At 46.3% G+C, this 14381-nt stretch overlaps 1 protein-coding gene across 4 annotated transcripts in view; it reads right to left on the bottom strand.

Moving 5' to 3' along the window:
* The window catches only part of LOC115339888 (somatomedin-B and thrombospondin type-1 domain-containing protein-like), a 39517-nt gene that overhangs the window by 11028 nt on the left and 14108 nt on the right, over positions 1–14381 (bottom strand). Inside the window, exon 1 of one of the 4 annotated variants that reach the window (XM_030010481.2) lies at positions 1470–1989. The exons of the other annotated variants lie outside the window; for them this stretch is intronic. Coding sequence (XP_029866341.1) covers positions 1470–1698 — 229 coding nt within the window. The 5' untranslated portion in view covers positions 1699–1989. Of the gene's footprint in view, positions 1–1469; positions 1990–14381 lie in introns of those variants that run through there. 4 annotated transcript variants of the gene reach the window in all.

Here is a 14381-nt window from a genome sequence, read left to right on the forward strand (position 1 = left end):
CTTACATGCAGCACAAATGAATCACAAGAAATAATGCAGAAATACCTCACCCTGCACAAAATCAGCTTTCTCGCCTGATCTCCATAAGCAGGATGCTGTTATTCCTCCGGTGAGCCACAGGATGGCACCGGGCTGGCAGCAAGGGGCTGCAGCTGCGACACGGGTACTGCCGCAAAGGTGCCCAGCACAGAAAGGGAGCAGCAACCGCCCTTTGCTCACAATGCGTAACAAGGGCCTGCAAATACGTTTTTCTTATTACTCTTCGGTAATGTGAAGAACAGACACGAGGGGTTCCTGTCTATCCCAGTTATCCCTGATGACTGCGGAGAGCAGCAGGATTCAGACGCAGCAGTACTGAAGGAGGACTGAACAGCCCAGCCGCGTTCAGACATCAAAGGCACTGGGACATCCAGCACCAACATGCCCCTTCCCTGACAGCCCCAACAGCAGGAGAGAGAGCCAAGCTGCGCCCTCCCTGCAGACCTGGGGTGCCCTGCCTCAGGGCAGGGGTGAGGCAGGTTATGGGATCCTGTGGGCAGCACTTTTCTGCTCGCTGGTCTCTGCTGCACTTGGGAGTTGTTGGTCTGCAGACTCGCCAGCCTGTCCGCATTCACAGACATAGCTTGTTTAAATCACGCTGGAACGAACTTATTTCCCACCCATTTTCCAGCTCTCTCTTGAAAGGAAAAAGGCAATTAAATCACGGGAATGTCTGCCCATCTGCCTAGAGCAAAACTCTGCTAAGGCACAGGTATGCAGGTTTAAAAAAAAAAAAAGGCATTATGTGAGCGGGTAAGACTCCTTGAGGATGCTGTTCGTAGGAAGGGAATATGAGATTGCACCACTCACTAAAATAACTTATCCCCTTAATTCATGCCTGCACTTGAGCGGAAGACATTTATGGAGGGAGGGCTGCTGTGCCCCCCGGGAAGGCAGCGCTGCCCGGGGACCCCAGCACGCAGCTGCACGGGCACTGCGGTCGAGGCTCTCGCCAGACCAAACGCTGGAGCTGCAGGCAGGCGCTGCAGCTGTCCGTGCCTTTTTGCGGGGAAGCACAGCCTAACAGGAGCAGCAGATTTGATCCCATCCGTAATAGTTCAATCCGCAAGAGGGAAAGGGATTGGGGGACCCTGACTCAGTCAGGAAGCGTCCCATTTCACGTTTCTGTCCCGTACAAACACGCCGCATCCCATCCTGACGTGCCCTGCCAGCTACCCGCTCCAGGGGAACCCCAGCACCTCCGAGAATCGCAGCCGAGGTGGGAGCGAAGCGTCCGCAGCATCCCTCCTTCGGCCACCCGCACCCCCGCCTGCCCCTTCTTGCTTTCCCCAGGAGCCAAGCGGAGCCCGGCGGCGCTTTTAAATGCGGCCAGCCAGCCGGAGCCCCGCGGGCAGGCAGGTGCCGGTGAGCTCGGGGGCCGGCGGGGACGGCCGGAGGCGGGAGCGGCCGCAGCCCCGCCGGCCACTCACCTGGGCAGGCCTCGGCGTAGTCGTGGCAGCAGTCGAGGGTGCGGGCGCACGCCTGGTCGCAGTAGCAGGGCCCGTGGGAGCCGTCGGGCCGCCAGCCGACGCTGAGGCAGGCCGGGTCGCGGCCCGGGCAGCAGAGCCCGCGGGCGGCGCAGCCGGCGTTGGCGCGGCGGGGCAGGGCCGGCAGGGCCAGCAGCGCCAGCAGGGCGGCCCAGCGGGGACACCCCGCCATGGCGGGGCGGCGCGGCGCGGCGCCTTCACCGACCTTCGCTCCCCGCGGCCCGGCCCGGTCGTCGGCTGAAAGGCGCCGGGAGCGGGCGCCGAGGGGGAGAGGCGCCGGCCCGCCTCCCCCGCGTCCCGGCCCCGCCGCTGAACGGGGGATAGGCGGCGGGGCGGGCCGGGCCCGGGCCGGGCGGAGCCCCGGTGCCGCCAGCCCGGCCCCGGCCCCGCGGCGGAGCGAGCCCCGGGGCCGCTCGGCCTCAGCGGCGGCTCCATCCCGGGCAGAGCGCCCGCTCCTCGCCGCTGTACGGAGGCAGGTGTGGCGGAGCAGCGCCTGGGCTGCTGGCCCCGGGAGCTGTGCGGCGTGCGCAGCTGTAGCCGGGGCCCTAACAACGGGCTTACAGCAACAGTCGCTCGTTACGCGGGTGCCCTGAATTTTCCCGACCATCGCGTTTCTTTGCCTTAACCTTCGTGGCATCTCATGATGCCTGTGCATCCACTAGTTCCGTTTCTGCAGACTTTTAAAACGAAAGGGTATGATTTCTGCACGGACTGCTAGCACTCGCCAGCCGAATTATCAGAAAGATTACCATCAAAAACAAATTATGAAAGAGACCACTCTGTGCCAGATTTGACTCCCGCGTACCTCAGGAGCCGTTAAAAACCTGAAGGTACTTCATTCCCAGTACAGCAGCTTGTAAGAAACACGATCCAGCTGGCTATACTGCCTCCCTCCAGAATTACTCTGAATTTTCTGCTTACTTTCAAATGCAAGAAGCTTAAAGTGATTAGAGCTACTCCTGTGAATTATTTAGCTATTCAGTAGGAAGCTAAAGGCTTTACTGTAACTTTTTATCAAACAGAATTGCTCTAAAATATTGATCACAACAGATGTTATACCTTGCTGAATCGAATCCGAACTGGGATTTCTAAAACCCACCCACTGATTTTTTGGAACTGATTATGCTATTGTGCTAACAGTGGGTATGGGCAGAGTGTTTCCACTTCAGGGAGACTGCAGCAAAGATGCTTCTAGAAAAACAGAAGAATAGTATTAGAGAACAGGCTAACACCTTCATCATGTGCAATGCTGGAGGCATGGGAGCAGAGGAGACCTGGCACTGTAACAGCTCAAGCATAACATGGTAAAATGTTCCAAAAAGATAAGAAATAAACGGAACTTTCGCTTCTTTGTATGTCAACAGATGTCTGTAGCAAAGGATAGATGTCTCATTTTCTTGGCAGTGGTCAGATATTGTCACCTTGGAAATCGCACATCCAGCAAATCCTGCAGTGGGCAAGAGACAAAAAGGCCAGGAGAGGAAAGAGAAGAGCACTAGAAATAAGAGGCCATGGGGTCTAGGAAGCAGGAATCTAACAATACCAGGTGTTAATTCCTGCTTCTGCCAATGAGTCACTCACTATGTGACCACAAGTCATTTAATCAATGTATGTCTCATTCTTGATCTAGAACAGGAAGAACATTCAAAAGGAGATTGCATTACTCAGCTAATTAGTCAACACAAACCAGAGGCCTGCGCAGCTCTTGCGCAATTAACTGAGGATCAGTAACAGAGAACGCTTCCCGGGTGTTTCTGTTTCCAGCACTGATGCTGGCGTGCTCCAAGTCCCCATGCCAAGAATTGTTGAGGTAGGAGGAACACCTTCACATTATTCTGAGACACATAGAACTGACTGACTGAAAATTAGCTTTAGAAAGCAACGCATCCACATAAAGACTGCAATTTTGACTGACCCTGTGCTGTTAGGAAAATTGGATCTGGGTCCAGACATCTCAGTAGGGTTTGTCTTCAATCCACCCCCACCTGAAGCTCTTGGGAGCAAACTTTGTTGCTCATCTCACATTCCCAGTCTGAAAGCAGAAGTTCTCCCTTGTTGTGGTCTGACATAGCCCTAGGGGATTTTTTAGGGTTTGGTTTTTTTTCCCTGACAGGCTCTAAAGATGGTAAAGAAGCCAAGGAAAACATGGCCCAAGCCATGCTGGACCACATCAGCCCAGCAACAGTTTTCTTGCAAGACAATTGCCAAGTCTAAAAGCGGGACTGTTGGCCCTATAAGGAATATCGGAGCTAAGCAAGTATGCTTTACAGAAAAGAAATGTGGCTAAGTCCATCTTATAAGGAGAGGTTCAGGAGCAGAACAGCTTGCAGGGCTGTCCTTGGCAGTGGAGATTGTGTCTTCCAACCTACGGGGAACATCAAGAGGCAGCTCACTAGGGCACAGGGAAATGCAGCTTTATCTGCTTGTTCAAACCCAGCTGCTTTCCCGGCTGGCCACATGGGGTTCCTGCCCTCTCGTTTTCCTTTGCTTAATTAAGCTGCACTGTGCTGGAGCTGCCACTGACCCAGTTCCCAGAGGCCCTCCTGCTCCCTTCGTTAACTCTGAGGGGTGGGAGGATGTCGCAGATGGAAAGTCCCTTCCAAGGGACAAAGGGAAGCTTACTCTCACTTTCACTCTGGATTGTTAATCAGTGTCCCTGCCTTCACCACAGGCTGATCCACCCATCTGTGGAATGGGGAATGCTGTCCAATACCAGCCCCTTCTTAAACTTTATTTTGCCATAACTTTACCACCCCCCCCCCCCCCCCCCCCCCCCAAAAAAAAAAAAAAAAAAAAAAAGATTATGTAGCCTGGATAGGATTTACCCTACTCCCAACTGTTAGCCCCTTTGCCTGTACGCCCCATCACCTGATAATTTATATATACATTGCAAATGCATTAGGATAGCAGTGTTTTCTTTGTTCTGTGTTTGTATAGCCCCTTGCACTTTATGTCCCTTGTGCAGGACTTGGATTCCTGTGCATTCCAGCAATAAGGAAACTAACAGAGCTATCACTATGCAGGACAAAAAAAAAAGTTCTGGTTTGGAGTGTCTGATTTTACTTTCCATTGTCACAGCCAAGTCTGTAAAAACATGGAAGGAAAGTAGCCAACCAAGTGATCCGATTTCTACAGATATGTGAAGGCCACAGGAGAGCTGGCTGCCACCTCATTCAAACCCTTCTCCAAGGCTATCACAAGGGATGCTCTGCTTGTTCATTATGTTTCAGCAAGAAGCACCACCAGTTCACACAAGCTTTCCAGAACATGAGGCAAATCAACAGCAATGGCAACAATACTTGTTCACAAGGCAGCAAAGGTCAGTATTTCTACCTATACTTTTGCTGCTGTGAACAGGTACTAACTTGAAAATCAATTTCTGCAGCAGAGTCTTTTCTGTGGTCTGCTGCCTCTCCTATCTCACGCCTAGAGCATGCAAGGGCACACTTTTCCAGGCTTTGCTGGTGAGAGTTTTAGCACACGTGGTCCTAAACAGACTACGTCCTGCTGGGCATAGAGGAGCACAGGAGGCATTCCAGTTGCATATAGAAACTTTGTTCTCAGCTTTTAAATATCAGCAGGGAAGCAGAAAACCCCTCAGAAACTTTAATGTTTTCAAAGAAAAGCTGGGGCAAATAGTGAAGCTTCCTACAACTAATCAGATAGAAGCAGCAAAACTCCAAAACCAGGAAACCCAGCAAAAGCCTGAGATCTTCTGGGATAGTTGATAATCAGGGGCTTTGCTCTAACCGCAGACAACACTTGTATGAATCAAAACTGAATGCCAACTCTCGTCACCCCTCCACCCTTTGGAAGCTGAGCGCCTAACTTGTAATTATGTAAAAACCTTCCATCCCTTCCTTCCTATCCCATCATCCTGTTTCTGGGGATATCCCCCTTCATGAAATGATGCTTCAGCATCCTCTGAAGCAGGCTGTTTAATTTTCAGCAGTATTTATATTCAGACACAAGCCCTACTTTCCTCTTGCTCCTCTCAGGCTGCTGCTCTGGCTGAGCAGCAGCATTTGCTCTTATGCCCTGCCTGCCTGAACTGGAGACAAAGTGCAACAGAGGAGAGCACCACCAACATAAATCCAAAGTGAGACTGAACTGCCCCATGTTATTCTTAACTAACTCTCCCTTTCAAACTCTCCATTATGCTTGTGGCTGACTGCTCAGGCAGAATAGGGGCAAGCTGGCCTCATGCCAAGACCAAAGCAACTGCTGAGGTTTTGTGTTCATAGCACTTACCTGATTCTGTAGTTTGCTGAATGTTTTCCCATCCCAGATCCTTCCCCCTGTGTGGCAGATAAGAAAAAAAAGCCTCCAGTTCAGGAAAAGCAGGGAACACATGTGAGAAACTCCTGGCTGTCTCCAAGGATTTTCCCTGCCTGGCTATTCCACAGAAGCCATTCACCTGAGGTTTTACTCTTTGTTTCATTAAAGTGTTTAACTACCTTCCCCACGCCCTGGCAGTAGGAAATCTTTGATGCATCTCAGCCCTTCATGCTATCCTAGACCCTGAGGATGCTGCTGTCCTAGCCTTGCCAGCCCCAGCTGTCAACAAATGACCTCAGTGCACACAGCTCTTTCCTAAGACGTGTCAAAGATGTCCTTTCCACAAGCTATTGCAAATTGTCCTTTGACTCCTCAGAGCTGATCTAACTATACCAGAGCAGAGAGCAGAAACTGGGATTTGAGCTCAGACTGCTGCTGATAAAAAGCTGCGCATTTATTCATCGACTAGAAAAGCTGCATTGGGTCAAAACAAAGACCTGTGTCCCCCAGTATCTGTCTTCAATAGTGGCTAATAGTAGATGCCCAGGAGGGAATAGAAGATTGGTCGAATGTATAGTAGTATGCCTCAGTCCGTGTCTTACACAAATTCTCTCCCATCTCATTTTGAGCCCATGTAAACTTTCAGCACCCACAGTCTCTCATGGCAGAATGCCATGCTACACAGGGCATGAAGTTGTTTTGAACCTACCATCAGCTAATTTAATTTGAATCCCTAGTTCCTGTATTGGAAGGGACAGGGAACAATCAATTCTCATTTACTTTCTCAAGGCCACTTGGGATTTTATAGATCTCCATTGAATTGTCCCTTAATCATCTCTCCTGCAGGCTGAAGAACCACCCTGCCAGGAAGGGTTGCCTGGCCGGCGGTTTGAGTTGGGGAGAGGTGCCACCATCCCAGACTCTGCCGCAGCAGCTCCTCTGCTGTGATCTCTCTGCCACAGCTGCATTTCTAACATCCAGTTCCTCACCTGCTCACCTCACAGTCTCTCTCAAGTCCTTCTTTAGGTTAGCTCACCTTTGGCAACAAAAGAAATCGCTGCTGTGGATGTGGTCTTGCTTTCCCATGCACCCCACTCAGAGTATGAATTAATGCACTTAAGGCCAAGATGAAAACAAATTCACACAGGCAGATAACAAGCTCTTAGTGCTGAGAAAAAGAGAAGTCTCATGTGTGAAAATATCCTAATGCAAGAATTAAGGGGTTTTTCTTTCTTTTGAAAAACTCAAAATAATAATAGTAAGCACTAGAGGAGCTGGCTGATTTACTTTCACACCTGCTCCTGCTTTCTTAAAATGCCTGTCTGCCTGCTTACTCCAGGCACCCCGTGCAGAAAGCCATAATTAAAAACATGTTGGGGGGTCAGGAAAGGGAGGAAGACCAAGCACTGAGTCTTAAAAAAGGCTTATTTGAGAAAAGATTGAGGTGGAATTTTCTTTTATCAAGACCAGTAAGCAAAGAATACATCCACAGGGATCCTAATGCCGCTTTAATTGGAGGACTTTCAAACTCTGCACTGCGATTCTCTCCTTCTCAGTGTCCTTTGAGATGTTAGAATAGAACTAAAAAGACCTTTAAACATCATTCCCCTTCTGTACACATCTACTAGTTTTTAGCACACAGAGACATGGGATGAGAGTTGATACCAAGCAAGACTCAGAGATTTACCTGAAGAAAATCTCAAGAAAAATCAGATTATGAGCCCATGTATTTGAGATTCTTCTGTCTTTTGCCAAAGTGGAGAAGAACATTGAACCAAATAGTCCTAAACTCCACCTGCGAACAAAGCCCACCCAGGAACAGTCCTATACTCTGACAAAGGGATAAGATCTCATTAGGACTGAAGGGTGGTTTGGCCAGCACACCTGAACTGGGCTATTGACCCAGGGACCAAAAATCCCTTCTTGTTAGACCTGGACTTTTCTGCATGTGCTCAGGAGGCCAGCAACTGCTGCACACTTCTTCAGATGTGCCTTTGCCACCCTTGTAAAACTCACCCTCAGCAAAGAGAACCACATCAGCTTCCCAGACGGAGTGCACAGAGAGTACTAGAAGAGGGCAGAAGTCTTCTCCAGAGCCCTAATGTACGACCAGTGAGGTCCAAAGCATCTGCTGTTTTTCAGCTCACCAGTTTTGTCCCCAAGACATAGACTCTCGAGGTACTGCCGAGAAAATCCACACCACGGCAAAGCAGTTACCGCTGAGCAAACACCTCCTTGGATTTAAACCCCGAAAGCATTCACCCTTGTTAAAGGCTTCATCTCAACATGGCAAAACTAGTGTCTCCAGCAGACTCCAACACATGGGAAGTGTGATCTGCTTAGTCTGCCTTTTCCTCTCTCATATATAATGCTGCATTATAAGACAATGGGCAAAAGTCAGGCTAGAAGAGAAGTAGGGAAGTCCCGCTCCTCTCATTCAGATGTGGCCATAGGCACAAAGAACACGGGTGTTAGCCTTCTCTCTTCTGCCAAAAGACGCTACACAACCCCATCACATACTGCCTCTTCAGAGAGAACAGGGCTATGACTCACCCCAGGGCATAAAGGAAACAAACTCATTGTCATTAAAAAGCTATTATCTTTAATGAAAGCTGCAGAAGGTTCAAAGTGGCCAGAAGTCTTATTTAGAAAATAGGAAAGACAAATACTTTAATAAAAAGCTTTTAGTGGTTTTCTCTCTGGGTCTTTTGCTTTCCCAAAGAAGAGGAAAGGAAACCAGCCAACTTTTTCTGAACCTGGCACTTTGTTTTCTTTTCCTAAGAGAAAATAAAGGAACATTTTGTGAGACTCTGAGCTATGAGAGAGGACCCTATAAACAAGGTAAGCCATATTCCTTACCCTAAGCAGAAGAAAAGCCGTGAACAGGTTTGCATTCAAGTCAAACCTGGAATTTTCCTCTAGTCTCTGAAAGCCCAGGGTGACACCTGACTCCACAAAGCATTACTAGGAATCTTTTAAATCCAGAATAACCCCATGACAAGGTACACTCTCTAGCAGAAAGAACACAATGCCTAAAAACCTGTATCAATTCCACAAGCTACATGACCCTCTCCCACATTAAATCAAAAGCAGTGCCTCACTTTTCAGATTCCTCCCAAACTAGCTCCATTCTCATGGTTTCACCAGCTGCCTCCACAGACAACTGCCTCCTCGTTCAGCCCTTGCACCTTTGCATCCTCCTGCAGCAACACTTCTCCTGCAGCCCACGCCACACTGTGAGATGGCTCCAGGAGCAGCAGACAGCAGCAGCCTTCCCTCCCTTCACTGACTCGGGCTGCAGCTCAGTGCCTCCTGCCTCTATAGCCCATGCGATTTTTCTGCTGGTGTTCAAGGACGGAAGAGATCAACAGGGACACGTATAATACAGCCAGGGACTTCTCCCAGCAGGTCTTTCCTCACTCCAAAGAACCTGTGGCTCACCTAGAAGACGAAACTTTTTGTCGTCTTTAGCACAGACCATTTTGCTCCCTTCCTATGAGGAATCTCCAAGTGTGCATGAGATGGTACAGAAGAAATAAGAAATGCACGCATATCCCAGAAACAGCAGCCCAGTTCACACCCCACAAAATCAGTCTTCCCAGTCACTGTCAGATCATCCTGTCTCACCTAAGTTGATCACTTTCACTGATGTGTTCTCAACATAAGAGTCTGGGACTCTGGGTCACCATTTCTCCTTCTCTTTAGTCACAAGGCAACAGTTGCAAATTGGCATAGGCCAGAATCCAGACACCTTTATTTTTTCACAAGTGGCTATCGATAAGATTAAGATGAAATAGCTAAAACATCTTCATTTTCTGTAACTGATAAATCTAAAAGAAACATCAAAGATTTTTTTACAATGGTTTTCCTATAAGAGACAACAAAAAATAGATATTGCCCTTCCATGCAGCATAAGAGTCAGGATAAATGAATCCACCCACAGCTAAAGAAAACCCCATTTATTTATTTACCGAATTGTCAAGTCAGTTGAGCTGCTTTATGAGTAAGCAATTGCAAATGGGCCACATGCAAGTTGCAGCATCAGGCTCCAGGGTGACACAGTACCACTTGTCCTCTGGGACCCTGTGGTGGTGAATTTCTTCCCCCTCTCCAGGATGATTTACAAACTTGGGAAGTCTCACTAGGCCTTAGCATAAGTGTAATGAGTAGGGCAGTTAAGCGACCCTTGACTGTGCCCTGAACTCTTACACAGCTGAGACAGGGAGTTATGCTGTGCGGCTCAAGGACTCCTGCTGCCCGGCGGAGGCAGGGGACAGGAGTAGAGATAGCCAGTTCTCTCTCATAACAACCTTGAGACATTACAGTCCTCTCCTGACAATCTTGGAGCATCCCGTATCTATGTTTTAAGTTATTCTCAGCCAGCCTCAGAGCTTTCCTTAACTGCACGTGAAATGGTACCAGCGTAGCTGGGATTCCACCAATTTTTTGATGACAGAAGTCAATCATCTCCCTAAACTATAAACAGCGGTACTAAGTGATGCCCTTTGAGCTCTCCTGGACTGCAGCGGGCTGTGACCAGCATGTCCCTCTGACTGGGATGCCTCTGAGGTCGCAAACTTTCCTGTTTGTGAAAATCTGAGGTATGTCGCCAAAAGCTGACATGACCTGGGCTGATTTTCTCTGTTCCTTGAGGCTCAACCCTTCGCCTGTTGAGAAAGATGCCGAAGCATTTGACCTGAATCTTTTCAGTGACCTCAAGGGGAATTTTTAACAGGTATACCTCTTTTACTCTCTTACATGTATGTCTCTTAGTGTCTTTATGCATGCACGTGTACTAGCCTGCATAGTCTATAGTAAGTATATTATAAGTTATTACTTTCAAATTTATACTTAAATTACTGTTGTGAATCTTATTCAACTAACTGTGAATGAATTTTAGGCTGCTATTATACTCATAAACCCTTTAGATATAAACGATTGACCAAGTCTGGGACTAGGAGTCAATCCAGCCACACCTAGACTCTAACAGAAGTTTAGAAAGCAAGGGGGTCTTCTCTGAACCTCATGACTCAACGGGAGAGTCTCCCCTACTTTTCCACATTCCCGATCTTTGCACAAATCACAAGGAATTAATTCTAACTCAATTTTTCTTTGTAATATTTCTTTTTATCCTATTACATTTTTGGTCTCTATATACATAAGTTTAGTCTGATTCTAACTTAATTTTCCTGAGTGCATTTCATCCACATACTAAGTAATAGGGCAAACCTTGACATCGAATTCTGTGAAGTCACACTTTCATATAAATTTCTATTAAATCAATTTTCTATTGTTAATACAATTGGAGGTGATTCTTTAAGCAATCCAAACCCTTCCTCTCTCTTATTCCCCCCGCAACAGACCCTGTACAACACAGGAACAGTTGGGAATAGTCTTCAGTATGGTTTCTTCAACGCAGTTATCACCCAGGCCATGCATTTTTCACTCTGCTAAATCTCTCCCCAGATGTTAGGCAGAAAAGCAAAGCAAATGGAAAGCAAATCCTAAAGTGCTATAGATGCTGCTTAAACAGGACACTGAGGTGTCTCTCTAAATTGAAGAGCATGCTTAAAATACAGTACTTGAAATACTACACTGCACACAGACATAACTGTTTTGATTAACTAGGCTCTGTAATGAGCTATACAAGCTGCAAAAGAAAGCAGATACACTTACTATTACTGCTCCTGTTTTTAAGTTGCAAGTTCATTGCACATCCTAAGAAACCTTGGCTTTAAATAAATCTCTGCAATAAACTGAACACATGTTAGTATTTGACTGAGGTGAAATTTGAAAGACAATTGGTTTAGTACTAATGTACATTTCAGAAATTTAAATTGCCCAATTGGAAAATGGTTGAGTCTTGCCAACATTAGCCAAGCTTTTAGCTGACACTGCTAACTACATTAACAGAAAGAGCAACTGATTTCTGATTACACTGTCTGAATCTGTGGTCCAGGTGCTGCCTGTATCACACAGTCACACTGACTTTGTTTTATACGCGTCAAATTGTCAAGAAGCCAAAGAGGCCAGAGCGCAGACCCCAGTTTAATCTCTGCTGTGCAGAGTTCCTGGAGTCCACAAAGGGGAAGACTCCTGGTCTGATCCACACCTCTGCCTGGCAGAGATAATCTGAGTGCATTGCATCTCATGGATGCAATGAGTCAGACACATCTGGTGCAATCTGCCTACCAAGTGGCATGAAAATTACTGTTTCAATGTTGTAAGCAAAGCCTGATCCTGCTGGGTCCTATCTACCAAGTAGGCCTTGTTTGTGCTGGCAGTTTCCCATCGTCACTGGGTCTTCCTTCTCACTTGACCAAGCATTTGTAGGACTAGACCCATAACAAGTAAGTCCTAGTTTCTGGGCCCCTCCTCAGCTTTGGAGCTACACTGCCTCTTGAAATGTACCCATTTCCCCTTGCTTTAACTGGAGAAAGATAGTAAATTCACCCTTGTAAATTAATAAAGTTACAGCTAATCTATAAAGAAGCAGGTGTTTATTTGCAATAGGGTACCACTTAGGTGATGAAACCAGAGGCCTTCTCTACAATGAGTATTTCCACAAGAGATTCAAGGCCACCCATATGCACAAATTCACTCCCTGCAGATGATAGCTGAACACTTCACAGAACATTAAGAAGCAGCACAGAAACTTGATGAAAAATAGAGCTAAAAACCAAAGCATTGACCCAAACTCACAGAAGTAACCTCTCAGCACAGAGGGTCCTTTTTGTGACTGGCATTTCTGAGTGCAACTAGGAAGGAGCATGCAGTAATAGCAGAGATGAAAATAAACAGAACCTATAACACTACCTCACCTATTTAACAGCTTTATTCAATTGATACAATCGACATGACAGAAATGGTCATGTTTATTTTCTTAAATGAGAGCAGAAGCTGTCGTGGGCACAGGAAGACATTGACCAGTCAAGCATTCATGTCCCTTGGGCAAAACCAAGTCACCAGGGCACTCTGTACTTTGCAATTTAGTAAATGCAAAGACGAAAAGATCTTGCTTTATTTTACTTGGAATAAGGTGCACTGGTTTTTTTTCCCCTCTCCTCTAGAAATTAACTTTTTTACTATTTCAACACTATTTCAGCTGTACCCAGGTTTGAATTATAGAACTCCGGAAGAAACTTAATTTACCTCCTCAAAGAACATTCCTCTCTTCAATACCCAGGCTCCTACTCAGATCCATGAAAAATGATGCCATAAATTACAACATGAAGAAAAAATCTTGTAAACAACAAGATAAAGAAATTAAGTGTGTGAGGAAAACATTTCTTTTCCCTTCGCTATTAAAGTGTTTTATATAAACAAGCTGTAAAACTCCACCAAGGTATTTCCAATGGAATTTAGTTTTCATTGCTAAGAAACTTGCTAAATTTTTCTTACAGTAACTGTGGAAAGTAGCTTATTAAAGACCCCCTAGTGCCTTGTGGAAAGATATGGGGTAGAAAAAGTTTGATCCAAAACAATTCAGCAGATGGAGATGTTTCTAGTCAGCATGTTCAGAAGACTGCAGTGTGGGAGTCCTTTATTTCTTATCAGTAAGGATAATTGCATGAAAAGAGGAGTTTCCTGTTATTCTCATATCAGCAGGTGCATTCTTTTGTTGATGAAAATCACCATTAGTCACCATGGAAGTTTTAACAGTGATACAAGCAGAGGATGCTAAGATTTGGGAAGAACGGGTTAACTGCACCTTCTCCTTCTTTTTTTTTTCTGAACTGTTTTTGCCCTGGGACCTCACAACAAGTTTACACAGGCAGACTACCGAGTCCAACTCTTCAGGTCTTCTGGTAGGATCTGCCCTTTACTCTATTGCCTGCAGGATGTGGGCCACGAGTCCCTACGTATTTTCTACAGTGTAGAGATCACTAGCAATTTTTGACAAGTTAGATTAATTGTGCTATGGATGGTAAAGGAATGCATTTTGCTGTATGACTAGAGCTGCCTACAGACCTCACAGCTATTGTTCAGTGGCTGGACCAGGATTTTATCCTAACACATCACAGAGAAACAAGTTAAGAGCTTTTTTGGTTTCTTTTCCCAAAACTGTATTTCCATGGACCTATGTGACCCTGCCAAGTTGCTTTAAAAATTAATAGAAGTGTTGTACATTTCTGTTCCATCTGCAGCATAGCATTGCTATCAACACTGTCTGACTCACAGCCTTAAAGAAAACAGTCAGGAATAGACATCTGGATGACAGAAGAGGTCACTAGACTTTAAATAATGACATTCTGAAGGGAGTTTTAATAACATTCCTAATGAGTCCAAGAAATTGGCATTATAAGCCCAAATCACCTCAATACTATCTCTGAATACTCCTTTTGTATCTCTGCCCATAATGAAAATAATGCTTAACAGTATTCAACATTGCCAAAGGAAAGGGAGCCACAAAAACAGCTCACAAGCACCACAAATCTAAATCTTGAGGAAACTTCCATGTGTGAAATTCAGATTTTAAAAATTATAATCATGTTGATAATCACGTCTTGAACCCATGGTGATACTCAGTGCTTTGGAAAGGGAGATGGATGAAAAATGACCCGCAAAGGCTTTTCC

This window comes from Aquila chrysaetos, chromosome 3 (genome assembly GCF_900496995.4).
Source record: "Aquila chrysaetos chrysaetos chromosome 3, bAquChr1.4, whole genome shotgun sequence".
Classification (NCBI taxonomy): domain Eukaryota; kingdom Metazoa; phylum Chordata; class Aves; order Accipitriformes; family Accipitridae; genus Aquila; species Aquila chrysaetos.